Consider the following 13,627-nt stretch of genomic DNA (forward strand, 5'->3'; position numbering starts at 1 on the left):
CGCAAAAATGGGAAGATTAAGATATAATAATTGCTAAACACCACAAGGAATAACAATATGGGCTTGCTCAGTGATGAGCAAGCCCATAATAAAATGATATTTTGGTGTTATATTACCTGCTGACAAACTCTTGCTGCCGGTATCCCGTCGCCGAGTCCTCAAAGTGAAAACTCTCGCTGCTGATCATTAAAGCGTAAACCAGAGCTTGGGGGTAACATTGGGCGATCTGCTCCACACAATGCTGCACGGCCACAGCTTCAGGCTTGTCCAAAAGGGCCACCATCTGACCGATCCAACCAATCAGCATCCAACAGGGGACCGACATCAGCTACAACACAAAAAACACATTTTAACCACCTGTGACAAAGTGAACACTGGAGTTAAAAGCTGAAGGCTAAGAGCATAAAATAGGACTAAAAATCTAAAAACATAACACTGGAGTTAAAAGCTGAAGACTAAGAGCATAAAATAGGACTAAAAATCTAAAAACATAACACTCAAGTTAAAAGCTGAAGACTAAGAGCATAAAATAGGACTAAAAAGCTAAAAACATAACACTGAAGTTAAAAGCTGAAGACTAAGAGCATAAAATAGGACTAAAAAGCTAAAAACATAACACTGAAGTTAAAAGCTGAAGACTAAGAGCATAAAATAGGACTAAAAAGCTAAAAACATAACACTGGAGTTAAAAGCTGAAGACTAAGAACATAAAACAGGACTAAAAAGATAAAAACATAACACTGGAGTTAAAAGCTGAAGACTAAGAGCATAAAACAGGACTAAAAAGCTAAACACATAACACTGGAGTTAAAAGCTGAAGACTAAGAACATAAAACAGGACTAAAAAGATAAAAACATAACACTGAAGTTAAAAGCTGAAGACTAAGAGCATAAAATAGGACTAAAAAGCTAAAAACATAACACTGGAGTTAAAAGCTGAAGACTAAGAACATAAAACAGGACTAAAAAGATAAAAACATAACACTGGAGTTAAAAGCTGAAGACTAAGAACATAAAACAGGACTAAAAAGATAAAAACATAACACTGGAGTTAAAAGCTGAAGACTAAGAGCATAAAACAGGACTAAAAAGCTAAACACATAACACTGGAGTTAAAAGCTGAAGACTAAGAACATAAAACAGGACTAAAAAGATAAAAACAAAACACTGGAGTTAAAAGCTGAAGACTAAGAGCATAAAGTAGGACTAAAAGCTAAAAACATAACACTGGAGTTAAAAGCTGAAGACTAAGAGCATAAAATACGACTAGAAGATAAAAACACAACACTGGAGTTAAAAGCTAAAGACTAAGAGCATAAAATAGGACTAAAAGCTAAAAACATAACACTGGAGTTAAAAGCTGAAGACTAAGAGCATAAAATAGGACTAAAAGATAAAAACAAAAGACTGGAGTTAAAAGCTGAAGACTAAGAGCATAAAGTAGGACTAAAAGCTAAAAACATAACACTGGAGTTAAAAGCTGAAGACTAAGAGCATAAAATACGACTAAAAGATAAAAACACAACACTGGAGTTAAAAGCTGAAGACTAAGAGCATAAAATAGGACTAAAAGATAAAAACAAAACACTGGAGTTAAAAGCTGAAGACTAAGAGCATAAAACAGGACTAAAAAGATAAAAACAAAACACTGGAGTTAAAAGCTGAAGACTAAGAGCATAAAATACGACTAAAAGATAAAAACACAACACTGGAGTTAAAAGCTGAAGACTAAGAGCATAAAATAGGACTAAAAGATAAAAACAAAACACTGGAGTTAAAAGCTGAAGACTAAGAGCATAAAACAGGACTAAAAAGATAAAAACAAAACACTGGAGTTAAAAGCTGAAGACTAAGAGCATAAAACAGGACTAAAAAGATAAAAACAAAACACTGGAGTTAAAAGCTGAAGACTAAGAGCATAAAATAGGACTAAAAAGATAAAAACATAAGAAAAGTTTAAAAATATTAGTTAAAAGCCTGATTAAAAATGTGTGTCTTTAATCTTTTTTTAAAAATATGCAGTACTGCAGTACGCTGCAGGACTAGATTTCAGTGATGTGAGCGAATACCTTTTTTCTTGGTGTTTTGGGAAGTCAAGTCATTCTTTTTTTTTTCTTCCCAATTTAATTATATTTTTTTTTAGTGTTTTCGATAAGTTTCTCAGCCAAGCTAAATAAATGTGCCTAGACTGGGTGAACTGCAAGTCTTCCCCACATTACGACATCACACAACAAGGTACATTGTAGGTTTTTGACTCCTATCACACTAACCTCCTTTGTCATGAGGTCTAGTGTCTCCGAGGGGTACAACTCGATGATTTGTAGCAGACGAGGGAACTTCAGACGGGCGTCCTCAGAGTTCATTTTCAGTGCTTTTAACATGCTCCCCACTACATGCACTGGCAGTGCCAAAAGGTCTGGGAACTCACTTCCTGTAACACAATTCAACAGCCATTTTGTCTGGAAGGAGTGGCCTCATTTATTTATAAAAAAAAAAAAACAAAACAAAAAAAAAAACTCACTGGTGTCCCCCTGATCCGCCTGTCGCAGCAGTTTGTCACAGAAATCGGCTAAAGACATGTACGTTTCAATAATGCTGCCCGTGTCCACATGTTGCCGTTCCGTAGTCTCCAGCTCTTCATCGGCTTTTCTGGTGCCGTCGCAGAGTAACGCCAGCGCTCGCATTTGTAACCCCACTTCCACCTCCTGCAGGGAAAATATCAGCCAAGTTAACACAAGTAAATGTAAACATAAAACTCATGTAACCCATAAGAAGTAGGGATGTCCGATATTGGCTTTTTTTTTTTTTTGCCAAAAACCGATATGCCGATATTGTCCAACTCTCCATTTCCGATACCGATATCAGCCGATAGCAATATATGTAACATGACATACGTATGTCTGTGGTGGAGTGAACACATGTGTTAATCCGATTACAAAAGTAATCTGATTACTATTGTAATCCGATTACAAAAGTAATCAAGGCCTGGTCAAGGCCTTTTCAAAGCCTGGTCTGATTACTTTTGTAATCGGATTACTTTTGTCATTTTTTTTAAATTTTTGTTTTTCATTTCTCATTTTTTCCTCATTTTTCCTGAAAAACAAGAAAAAATGAAAAATAAGAATCAGTACCGATAAACATCGGACGGATAGACATCAGTACCGATAAACATCGGACGGATAAACATCAGTACCGATAAACATCGGACGGATAAACATCAGTACCGATAAACATCGGGCGGATAAACATCAGTACCGATAAACATCAGACGGATAAACTTTATTTTGTTACAATGTGACCTTTTCCTCATAATATTTTGACTTTATACAGTACAGCTGTTTTATAATTGTCATTTATAATTTATTCCCATAATATATATTTTACATTTTTCTGCACCCAATTTTCAAACAAATATTCACACTCACATTCATACCTATGGACAATTTGGAGTCGCTAATTAACCTAGCATGTTTTTGGAATGTGGGAGGAAACCGGAGTACCCGGAGAAAACCGGGAGAACATGCAAAGTCCACACAGAGATGATGACTTTAAGTGTTGTTGGGGGAGAGGTTCAATACCTTCATATCTTGAACGGGCCAAGCGCTTCTTGAAAGCTGAACGACTTTTTGCGCTTTGTCGGCTTCAATGGTTTCCAAAACGGAGGGGCTTTTGCCGACAGCCGCGGCCATGACTTGGAAAGACGTTCCTTGGAGGATCTTCTGGTGTCTGTACACTTCAGATGTTGCGTTTTGGCAGTCGGGTTGGAGGTCCTCTGCAGGAAAAAAACAATATTTTTAAAGTGAAGACCACATTCTTATGGAAGCCTGTTGCTGCCATGAAAAAAAATTATGAAAAGTTGAAGTTATGACTCATATTTGTGAGATTAAAAAGTGAAAATTACGAGATTTCTCTTCTTCTCCATGTAAGGTGTGTTAAGATGGAGAGTTACTGCCACCTACTGTACGGAGATGTAATAAGCTACAAAATACAGCCGGTCCCATTATAATGTGTTCTTGAGTGACTTTGCAGAATTAGATGTAGTCAGATGAGACCTAAAATTGAGTTCTTTGGTATCGCATCGACTCGAAACCACATTCATGTGGCCCGGCTTACCCAGAAGTGGAACGGTCTTCAACATGACGCTGAGTTGCTCCAACGGGCCCTGGGATTGGCTGCGTTTGTGGCTGAACCGGCTAAAAGCGTGGACCCACTCCTGCAGCCACCGTCTCTTTGTTTTGGCGTCTCTCTGAAGGTCCTTCAGCAGCTTGGTGGCAACGGAGAAGTTATTCTGAAAGCAAGGTGAATGTTCCATGTTTAGAATGAAGGCGGACACGTGAAGGCATCATCATCATCATCATCAGTGTCGGGTAAGTGCACCTGCTTCCTTGCGCTATCAGCCATGTGCAGCTTCATGTGGAACTTGCAGTTGTTTACTAGCGTGTCCAGGTCCGCTGTATGGTCTTCAGAGCCATCCACATCCATGGAATCGGCGTCTTCGTGACTTTGGAGCTTTTCTCGGATTTTGTCCAGGAAGAAACATCTGAATAAATCAAGCAAGAAGAAGAAGGTGGTCTCATTTTGAAATCGGAAGACCTTTTTTTTTTTTGGGTTCCTCACCGTGATGTAATGATATCATCCCACACGTTCATTGGATCCACTTTAGTATCAGGATATCGCTCGGTCCATAAACTGACGAGCCGATTGAGGGATTTCAAGGACACTAAAGCGCGGTTGATATGAAATATTAGTTATGTATGTACAGCGGAACCCTGCCTACCTTCTTTACCTTCTCCTCTGATGAAGTGCAGGAAGTCCTGGATTTCCGTCAAGGCCTGCACCGACTGCAGGATGGTTAGACGGCTTTGCGAAAGTAACGTATCCACGCTTGAGTAACTCTAGAAAGAACGAGTAAAGCAGAATAAGTCATAAAATGCACGGTAATGATCATCTGTGGTTCTTTTTGGTCTTCAAAGACCTCCATGAAGAGCTGCATAGCGGAGTTGGTGTAGTATTTAGCGCGGTCGTAGTCCTCCTGCAGGATGTACAGTAAGCTGAGCTCCTGGCTGTAATGACTCTCCAGCAGCTTTTTGCGCTCTTCCACCCTCATGGCTTGGTCGATGAAGCTGAGAAGACTTTGGTTCCTGTCACCCAGCTGAAGCTGCTTGAGCATGCTTCGGATCATGTGCGGCAGGTACATGTCCTACAACAAAAAAATAATAATCCCTCGTTTATTGTGGTTTATTGGTTCCACACTCAATCGTAATAAGTGAATTTCTGCAAAGCAGGATTATAAATGGAATATATTTGCAGAGAAAAATTGTTTACAACCTTGGAAATATGTTTTTTAGCATTATTAGAGACCTGTATATCAAACTATGGAATGGATTGAGTAAGGAACTCAAACAATGCACAACGATGAGACAATTCAAGAAACAATACAAGCAGTTGATGTTTGCTAAATACAAGGATGAAGAGTCTTCAACTAGTCATGATGTGATATATATATATATATATATATATATATATATATATATATATATATATATATATATATATATATATATATATGACCCTGACCTTCCCACCTTCAAAAAACAACTCAAAACCCACCTCTTTAAATCTGTTTTTAATGTCTAACCTTTTATATCTGACTGCTGTGCCCCGCCCCGCTTTTTTAACTGTGTATTAACCAATGAATGTTGTATTTTGGTGTCTTTCATTCTGTTTACTTGTTCTATTCAACTTCATTCTTTTGTAAAGTGTCTTTGAATATCTTGAAAAGCGCTATACAAATAAAATGTATTATTATTATTATTATTATATATATATATCACTATATTGACAGTTACTATGGTACCCATTATGTCATTGTATGGTCATATCACCTCGTACTTCGGTATGTGACTAAACTTAAACCTAAAGTAAAAACGAAACTAAACAACACAAAACCAACACAAAACAAAACAAAATCAGAAAGGCAGGAAGTGAACAAATGTAACAGTTACAGATTGTAAAAGTACCAGATGGAGGGGTAGGATTTAATAAGCTTTGCTTCTTCCTACTCCTTTTGGACATGTGGAACTGTGAACTGATTATGTGATGCATTCAATTGTAAACACCCAATTCCAAAAACATACTTATGTCTTTTACGTTTTGTTTTTTTTTAAGCAAGATGTATAAAGACGTGATGACGCAATTTCACAATAAAAGAGAAATAAATTAAAACAGATCGTTTCGAAAATCCAAGGAAATACAACTGGAATAGGTGCAGATTCTGGAAGATCTAGAAAGTTTTCTATGTGTAGCTGCACTATAGGGGTCCACGACTCAATATACAAGGGCTGAAAGTGAGCCTAATAAGTCCCTTTTAATAAATATGCATACACTTCATGTAGATGGCAAGAAAAGAGGTTTTACTGTAAAAAAAAAAAAATTTACTCACGAGAAACTTCCTCTGTAAAACGTCAATTCACTTACCTGGTAGAGGGGTTCGAGCCACACGTTTTGAAGGTCGGGTGGGGTATTTTCATCAATGTTGACCGTGGAGCAGTACTGCACAGATTTCCAGTCATTCATATGGCTGTAGGCTTCCATTGCAGCTATTTCCCAGAAGTCCTTCTCAGACCCGGTGGGCTCGCCGTCAGTCCAGTCTTTTGTGTTAAGCGCCTGGTAAGGAGTGTTGGGAGAAATATTGTTTAGAAGTGGAAGACTTTTTTTAGTTTGATGAACAAATCAACAAATCCAGTACCTCATTGTAGAGTTTAGCGGCTTCAGCAAAGTCGGTGCTGGCTTCGGCTTGTAGTGCGGCACAGGTGACGGACTTGGTTCCAACTTTACCAGCAAAGATGCCACGAACAACATCGTAATCCTCCAAATCCCTGTAAAGCCTGCAGGACAAAACAGAACATTTAATCTATTTTTTTTTTTTAAATGTTTACAAAAAAAGCAAATTAATCCATTGTACAATCTGTATTAGTGGCGTTACAAAATATAGGTTTAATTTCATTTGAACATGCATCAGATTGCAATTGAATACATCACATAATCAGTTCAAAGTGCCACATGTCCGAAAGGAGTAGGAAGAAGCAAAGCTTATTAAATCCTACCCCTCCATCTGGTACTTTTACAATCAGTAACTGGTACATTTGTTCACTTCCTGCTTTCCTAATTAAATTATTTATTTTATTTTATTAATTTTTAAAATTTTATTTAATTTCATTTTTTAATAATTAATTTTTTGGTCACGTACCAAAGTATGAGGTGATAACATACTAGGTTAAATATGTTAATAGGTTAAATAAAAGGCAAATTAAGTAAATAAACAAAAAAGGAAGAAGCAAAGCTTATTAAATCCTACCCCTCCATCTGGTACTTTTACAATCAGTAACTGTTACATTTGTTTACTTCCTGCTTTCCTAATACATACATATACATATATATTTACTATTTAAATTTTTTTTTAATTTTTTTACATTTTATATTTTTAGATGTTTTGTTCACTTCCTGCTTTCCTAATAAACTTAAAGTTTTATTTATTATTATTATTTTTTATTTTACTTTTATTTTATTATATTAATTTAAATGTTTTAATTTTTAAAAACATTTTTTATGAAGTATACCAGCAAGTTGAAGTATTTGTGATTTTAGAAATAAGGAGTTAGTATGTTCTCTGTAGGCGGCATTATGAATTATCCTTACTGACCTTTTTTGCAGTACATTTAGCGAGTGAAGATTGCTTTTATAGTTATTAGCCCATATTTCCACACAATAAGTAAGATATGGTAGAACCAGAGAGCAATAAAGAGTGTGGAGTGATTTCTGATTGAGAACTAATTTTTTGCTTTGTTTAATACTGAAATATTTCTGGCCACCTTATGTTGTATATTTGTAATATGAGGTTTCCGGCTCATATTTTCATCTATTGTGATCCCCAGAAATTTCAATGTCTACACTGTCTATTTGCAGGTGTCCTTTCTGCTGTTAGCCAACAGCATGATTTTAGTTTTATTTAGGTTCCGGGACAATCTTTACATTTTAATGTTTATTTGCTGTAATCTATCATAAAAATTAAAATACATTTCCAAAATATTGTATTTGACCCTGGAAATTAGAGGTCAACCAGCGTACTGTGTCTGGGTCAGTTACCTTGCAAGGTGCACCCATTTGTTGGTGTCCGGGGGGATTTCTATGCGCCCTTTAGATCTTTTGGCAGGAGGTTCATCCTGGATGCTAAGATGCTGCAAACCTTCTTCCAACAGCAGGATGCCCGACGGCTGCTGGAGACTCGCACAGCTGGTGGAGCTGATGTGTGCTGGATCGATGTGAAGAAGGTCTCGATGCTGGTAGCACATGTCCTACAGGCAGACATATTTGTGTATAAAGGAAATATGCATAATAATATATGCACTTTCTGTATATAAGAAACTACATATGGGCATACCTGCACACATGCAATAAATGGTGGGAAGCAGAGTGTACTCTTGGTGAGGAATTGGTTCATGGTGCATCGAAGGTTCTCTTTTATTTCTGCTGCCTCTTGTCTAGTTTTATGTGTTTCCATTTCTTGAAGGATGCCGCTGAATAGGGCGCTGAACAACTGTTTGGCCAGAATCGGATCCCTCTACACAAGAACAATGGTTATCGGTATGTGTGACATACATTGTGGCACGGTGGCATGCTGGACCGGGGACCGTCGTGGCAGGGTCACCTGTGCAACCGCTTGAAGGGGGGCAATGAGATTACTGCAAGGGATTTGGATATCTGGAAAGTCTCCCAATCTGTAGTTCCGATACAGAGTCACCTGAGCCTCCTTTCGCAGCCTCTGATCGGCTTTTTGCTCCTGTGGACAAAAAAAAAAAAACAACTCTCAAAAAGTGGTTCTGTAATGTGCCAATTTTCGGCATAATTATTATATTTCACCCATAATAAAGGACAGTGTTTCTCCTACAGTTGCACTGGCACCAATTTGGCCATTTAATGAGCCTTTCAGATATACATTACTCCACACTCTTTATTGCTCTTTCTTACTTATTGTGTGGAAATATGGGCTAATAACTACAAAAGCAATCTTCACTCGCTAAATGTACTGCAAAAAAGGTCAGTAAGGATAATTCATAATGCCACCTACAGAGAACATACCAACTCCTTATTTGTAAAATCTAAATAAATAAATAAATAAATAAATAAATATAAAAGAAATAAAATAATAAAATAAAGTAAAAAATAAAAAAATAAAAAAATAAAAATATATATATATATATATTAGGAAAGCAGGAAGTGAACAAATGTAACAGTCAGTAAGGTCAGTAAGGATAATTCATAATGCCGCCTACAGAGAACATACCAACTCCTTATTTCTAAAATCTAAATTGTAAAAAAATAAATTAAAAACATCTAAAAATAAATAAATAAATAAATATAAAAGAAATAAAAATAATTTAAAAAATAAAGTAAAATTCCTGACTTAATACTTAATTTGCCTTTTATTTAACCTATTTAACCTAGTATGTTATCACCTCATACTTTGGTACGTGACAAAAAATAAATTATAAAAAAAAAATTAAATTAAATAAAATTGAAAAAAAAAAATAAAATAAAGTTAAAATTTAGAAAATAATTTAATTATATTAGGAAAGTAGGAAGTGAACAAATGTAACAGTTACTGATTGTAAAAGTACCAGATGGAGGGGTAGGATTTAATAAGCTTTGTTTCTTCCTACTCCTTTTGGACATGTGGAACTGTGACCTGATTATGTGATGCATTCAAGTGTAATCTGATGCATGTTCAAATGAAATTAAACCATTACCATTACATTATTCTTTGCATGTCATTGCTATTTCTACATGGTTGCATTTGCATTTCACACACACACACACACACACACACACACACACACACACACAACAACAGATGGATCAATGGGTCTTTATTACCTTGAGTCGTTTTTGTTTTTGGACCTCCTTTTGTGCAAAAATCAGGCTCTCCTCCTGGTCCTTAAGAAATCGCCGTCTTAATTGAAGGATTTTTTGCCGTTTCTCATTGTCATCTGTTTAAAAAAAGACTTTTTAGACTCAGGGTGGCATTCTTAAAGAAGTTTGAATGGTGAAAATAAAAAGGTGGACTTACCTCTGGTTTTACTGTCCACCTCGTCCGTTGATGCAGTGAGGCGCCCTCGACCAAAGCCTTCACCCACTGGTCGTCGTGCTGAACTTGGCCTCGCTGCTTTCTTGTCAAACACCAACAGTGACGAGGAATCAGACACCGTGTAGTCGGCCAGGGTGTCCACACTGCTGCCGGTCAGCCAGTTATATGCCGAGCGTCGACCTGAAAATGTTATTTATAGAAGGTCAGTGGATGAAAGTTTTTTAAATCGTGATTCCTAAGTGGTACCTGGTGCTTGGGTTTGGGTGAACTCAAGCGTGGTCTGAGTAGCTCGCAGCTTCCCGCTCACGGCCCCTGACTGGGATGGCGCCACACTCTCAGGGAGTTGAGACACTTGGGTTTCAACGAACATCGGAGTCATCACTGTATTCCTGAAGCGCCAGTTGGAATCAATTAAATAATCCTGTAAAAAAAAAAAATAAATAAATCAGTCCACTGCAACAACAAATCCCACAAAAAACATTACTAAGTCTGCTTAGATACGAACCTGAAAGGTGCATTCCGACAGAGGATACTCAAACAGGTTTCGTTTGAAATCGGGACTCTGACTGGTCATTTCCAACAGAAGATTGGTTGCCAGGCTCAAGAAACACTTCTCAATTTTACAGGTGTACAGTGAATGCAGCACGGTCAACATTCGCTCCAGCGTCGCGGTGGGAAGGCGCTTCTCTTGGCTCCAGAAATTACGAACATACAACCTGCAAACAAATAGCAGATTATACTATTAAATTCTTACCTTTTTGGCTATTTAACAATATTTGCTATGGGTAGACATATAAAAACACTATTGTCATGCCAGTTGTTAGCTTTGCTAACATTAGCATTGTAACAGTTTTAGCCCTTTTCGTGATAGACACTTATTTGAACACTTAGTATCAGGCTAGCTGTTATCATGCTGACATTAGCATATTGGCATTGCTAGTGTGTCTCAGGGCTATCGTGCTCGGTGTTGGCATGCAAATGTTAGCATGTTAGCATTGCTAACGCTCTAATGTTAGCATGGTAGCATTTTTTAGCTTTTTCAATGAGAAGACTTAATATCATGCCGGGTGTTAGCATGCTAAAAATGATCAACTTTCATAGGTAGACACTTATACGAACACTTAGTATCAGGGTAGCTGTTATCATGCGGACATTAGCATATCGGCATTGCTAGCATACTGGCTTTTTTGGTGGCAATTTTGATTATTATGAACGTAAGCAGACACACAGCGCTATTTTTCCAATAGTACCGCAATTTTCATAGGTAGACATAATTATGCTAGGCGTTAGTATGCCAACATTCGCATTTTAGCATTGTTAACATGCTATTTTAGCATAGTCCTATTAGCATAGCTACACGATAGCCCTGAGTGTCTCAGGGCTATCGTGCTCGGTGTTGGCATGCAAATGTTAGCATGTTAGCATTGCTAACGCTCTAATGTTAGCATGGTAGCATTTTTTAGCTTTTTCAATGAGAAGACTTAATATCATGCCGGGTGTTAGCATGCTAAAAATGATAAATTTTCATAGGTAGACACCATTATGCTAGGCGTTAGTATGCGAACATTTGCATGTTAGAATTGTTAACATGCTAATATTAGCATAGTTGCATTTTTAGCCCTTTTCATGGTATGAACACTTACACGAACACTTAGTATCAGGCTAGGTGTTATCATGCTGACATTAGCATATTGGCATTGCTAGCGTACTGTTTTTTTTGTGGCAATTTTCATAATTACGAACTTAAGCAGACAACTCAGCGTGTGCAAATGTGGCAAATGTGGCATGTAAATGTCAGCATTGCTAATGTTTTAATGTTAGCATGGTAGCATTTTGAGCTTTTTCAATGAAAAGACTTAATATCATGCCGGGTGTTAGCATGCTAAAAATGATAAATTTTCATAGGTAGACACCATTATGCTAGGCGTTAGTATGCGAACATTCGCATGTTAGAATTGTTAACATGCTAATATTAGTATAGTTGCATTTTTAGCCCTTTTCATGGTATGAACACTTAGTATCATGCTAGGTGTTTGCATGCTGACATTAGCATGTAAAGATGTTTACCCATTTCATAGGTAGACACTACTATGGTAGATGTTAGCATGCTAGTTTTAACAAGTTTGCATGTTTGCATTTTTGTGATTTTCATAAATATGAACTTAAGTAGACACTCTAGTGCTATCATGCTAGGTGTTAGCATGCCAACATTTTTAGCATTTTCAGAGCTAGGCACTTATACAAAATATTAACACGACTATTATACAAGGTGCTAGCATGCTAAGGTTGGCATGTTATAATTGTTAGCATTCTACACACTCCGAGTGCTTTCCTAGTATATTTATTTACTTTCATTTTTATACACACAAAAAGTGAATACAATGGTTCTATAATGTTAGTTGCCAGCTCAAAATGTTTCCACTTTGGAGGAGGTCTGTGCTCTACCAAGTGATTATTAATTATAATAATAATTATTATTATTATGATCAGATGATACTTACTGGAGGCCTTGGTTGTCTTCAGTCAATCCTTGCAGTAGCGTCTCTTTGGCTGCATTCAAAACTTCAAGTGAGGTGGCGTCTGTCATGCTTTCTTCATCACTAGAGAAATCATAGTAAAAAATCAATCATTACATACAGCATATCAAGAACATATGTTATACATGTTTATGATTGGCTCAGCTTTGTGGTACAGATGAAAACGTGTCATTGGAGTATTTTTTTTTTTTTACACAAATTTGTTGTATTCTTGTGTTAAACGTTGCCAAATTTCAGATAAATCAGGTTTGCGCATGTGGAAGCGAGTTTTCGATGTGGGCTATTGTGTGTAGCTGCTCTACAGGAGTCCAAAACTCAATAGAAAGGGTCGAAAAAATGAGCATAATTTAAGGTCCCCTTTAAATTATAATAAAATTTATTTTGGTAATATTGTGACTTTTTTTCTCTGAAAATGATAACTTTTGCCTGCAACCTAATTTTATTTTGTTTGGTTCTCAAAATATTACGACTTTAATAAAAAAAAAAAATCTTTAATAGCTCAACTCTGTTGCTACATTTTCAAAAAAAAAAAATTTTTTATTTATTATTTTTCTCAATACAAGTTTTGCGTAGAATCCTGATTTCTTGCTACAATATAACTTCTGTTAATATTTATTTTTGTAAAATTACACATTTAAAAAAATGTTCCAACTATTTAAACTCTCATAATTATGAGTTTATTTTTGTCAGATTACAAATTCCTCCCGCAAACTAATAAAAAAACAACATTTTATCTTTTTTCTTTTATATTGAAATGTTATACTATTAAAATGACATTTTTCTCATATTATGCTATTCTCATAAAAATACTTTGTTATATTACAACTTTTTCCGCTTTATATTTTGACTATTCTTGAAAAAAATTGAAAAAAAATGACATTTTTCTCATATTATGTTATTCTCATAAAAATACTTTGTTATATTACAACTTTTTCCGCTTTATATT

The 13,627-nt window shown here is 36.2% G+C and overlaps 1 protein-coding gene across 1 annotated transcript in view; it reads right to left on the reverse strand.

Annotated features, from left to right (window-relative positions):
- prkdc (protein kinase, DNA-activated, catalytic subunit) overlaps positions 1 to 13,627 on the reverse strand; it is a 69,969-nt gene that overhangs the window by 9,910 nt on the left and 46,432 nt on the right. Inside the window, exons 56-74 of the mRNA XM_058060910.2 lie at positions 12,646 to 12,744; positions 10,650 to 10,860; positions 10,391 to 10,565; positions 10,127 to 10,324; positions 9,934 to 10,046; positions 8,708 to 8,839; positions 8,441 to 8,620; positions 8,146 to 8,354; positions 6,749 to 6,887; positions 6,478 to 6,666; positions 4,976 to 5,200; positions 4,787 to 4,895; positions 4,618 to 4,720; positions 4,378 to 4,540; positions 4,114 to 4,288; positions 3,579 to 3,772; positions 2,522 to 2,705; positions 2,271 to 2,431; positions 117 to 328 (exon numbers count right to left, since the gene is read on the reverse strand). Coding sequence (XP_057916893.2) covers positions 117 to 328; positions 2,271 to 2,431; positions 2,522 to 2,705; positions 3,579 to 3,772; positions 4,114 to 4,288; positions 4,378 to 4,540; positions 4,618 to 4,720; positions 4,787 to 4,895; positions 4,976 to 5,200; positions 6,478 to 6,666; positions 6,749 to 6,887; positions 8,146 to 8,354; positions 8,441 to 8,620; positions 8,708 to 8,839; positions 9,934 to 10,046; positions 10,127 to 10,324; positions 10,391 to 10,565; positions 10,650 to 10,860; positions 12,646 to 12,744 — 3,171 coding nt within the window. The remainder of the gene's footprint in view (positions 1 to 116; positions 329 to 2,270; positions 2,432 to 2,521; positions 2,706 to 3,578; positions 3,773 to 4,113; positions 4,289 to 4,377; positions 4,541 to 4,617; positions 4,721 to 4,786; positions 4,896 to 4,975; positions 5,201 to 6,477; positions 6,667 to 6,748; positions 6,888 to 8,145; positions 8,355 to 8,440; positions 8,621 to 8,707; positions 8,840 to 9,933; positions 10,047 to 10,126; positions 10,325 to 10,390; positions 10,566 to 10,649; positions 10,861 to 12,645; positions 12,745 to 13,627) is intronic.

This window comes from Doryrhamphus excisus, linkage group LG5 (assembly GCF_037039965.1).
Source record: "Doryrhamphus excisus strain RoL-2023G ecotype Guam linkage group LG5, RoL_Dexc_Guam_v1.1, whole genome shotgun sequence".
Lineage (NCBI taxonomy): Eukaryota > Metazoa > Chordata > Actinopteri > Syngnathiformes > Syngnathidae > Doryrhamphus > Doryrhamphus excisus.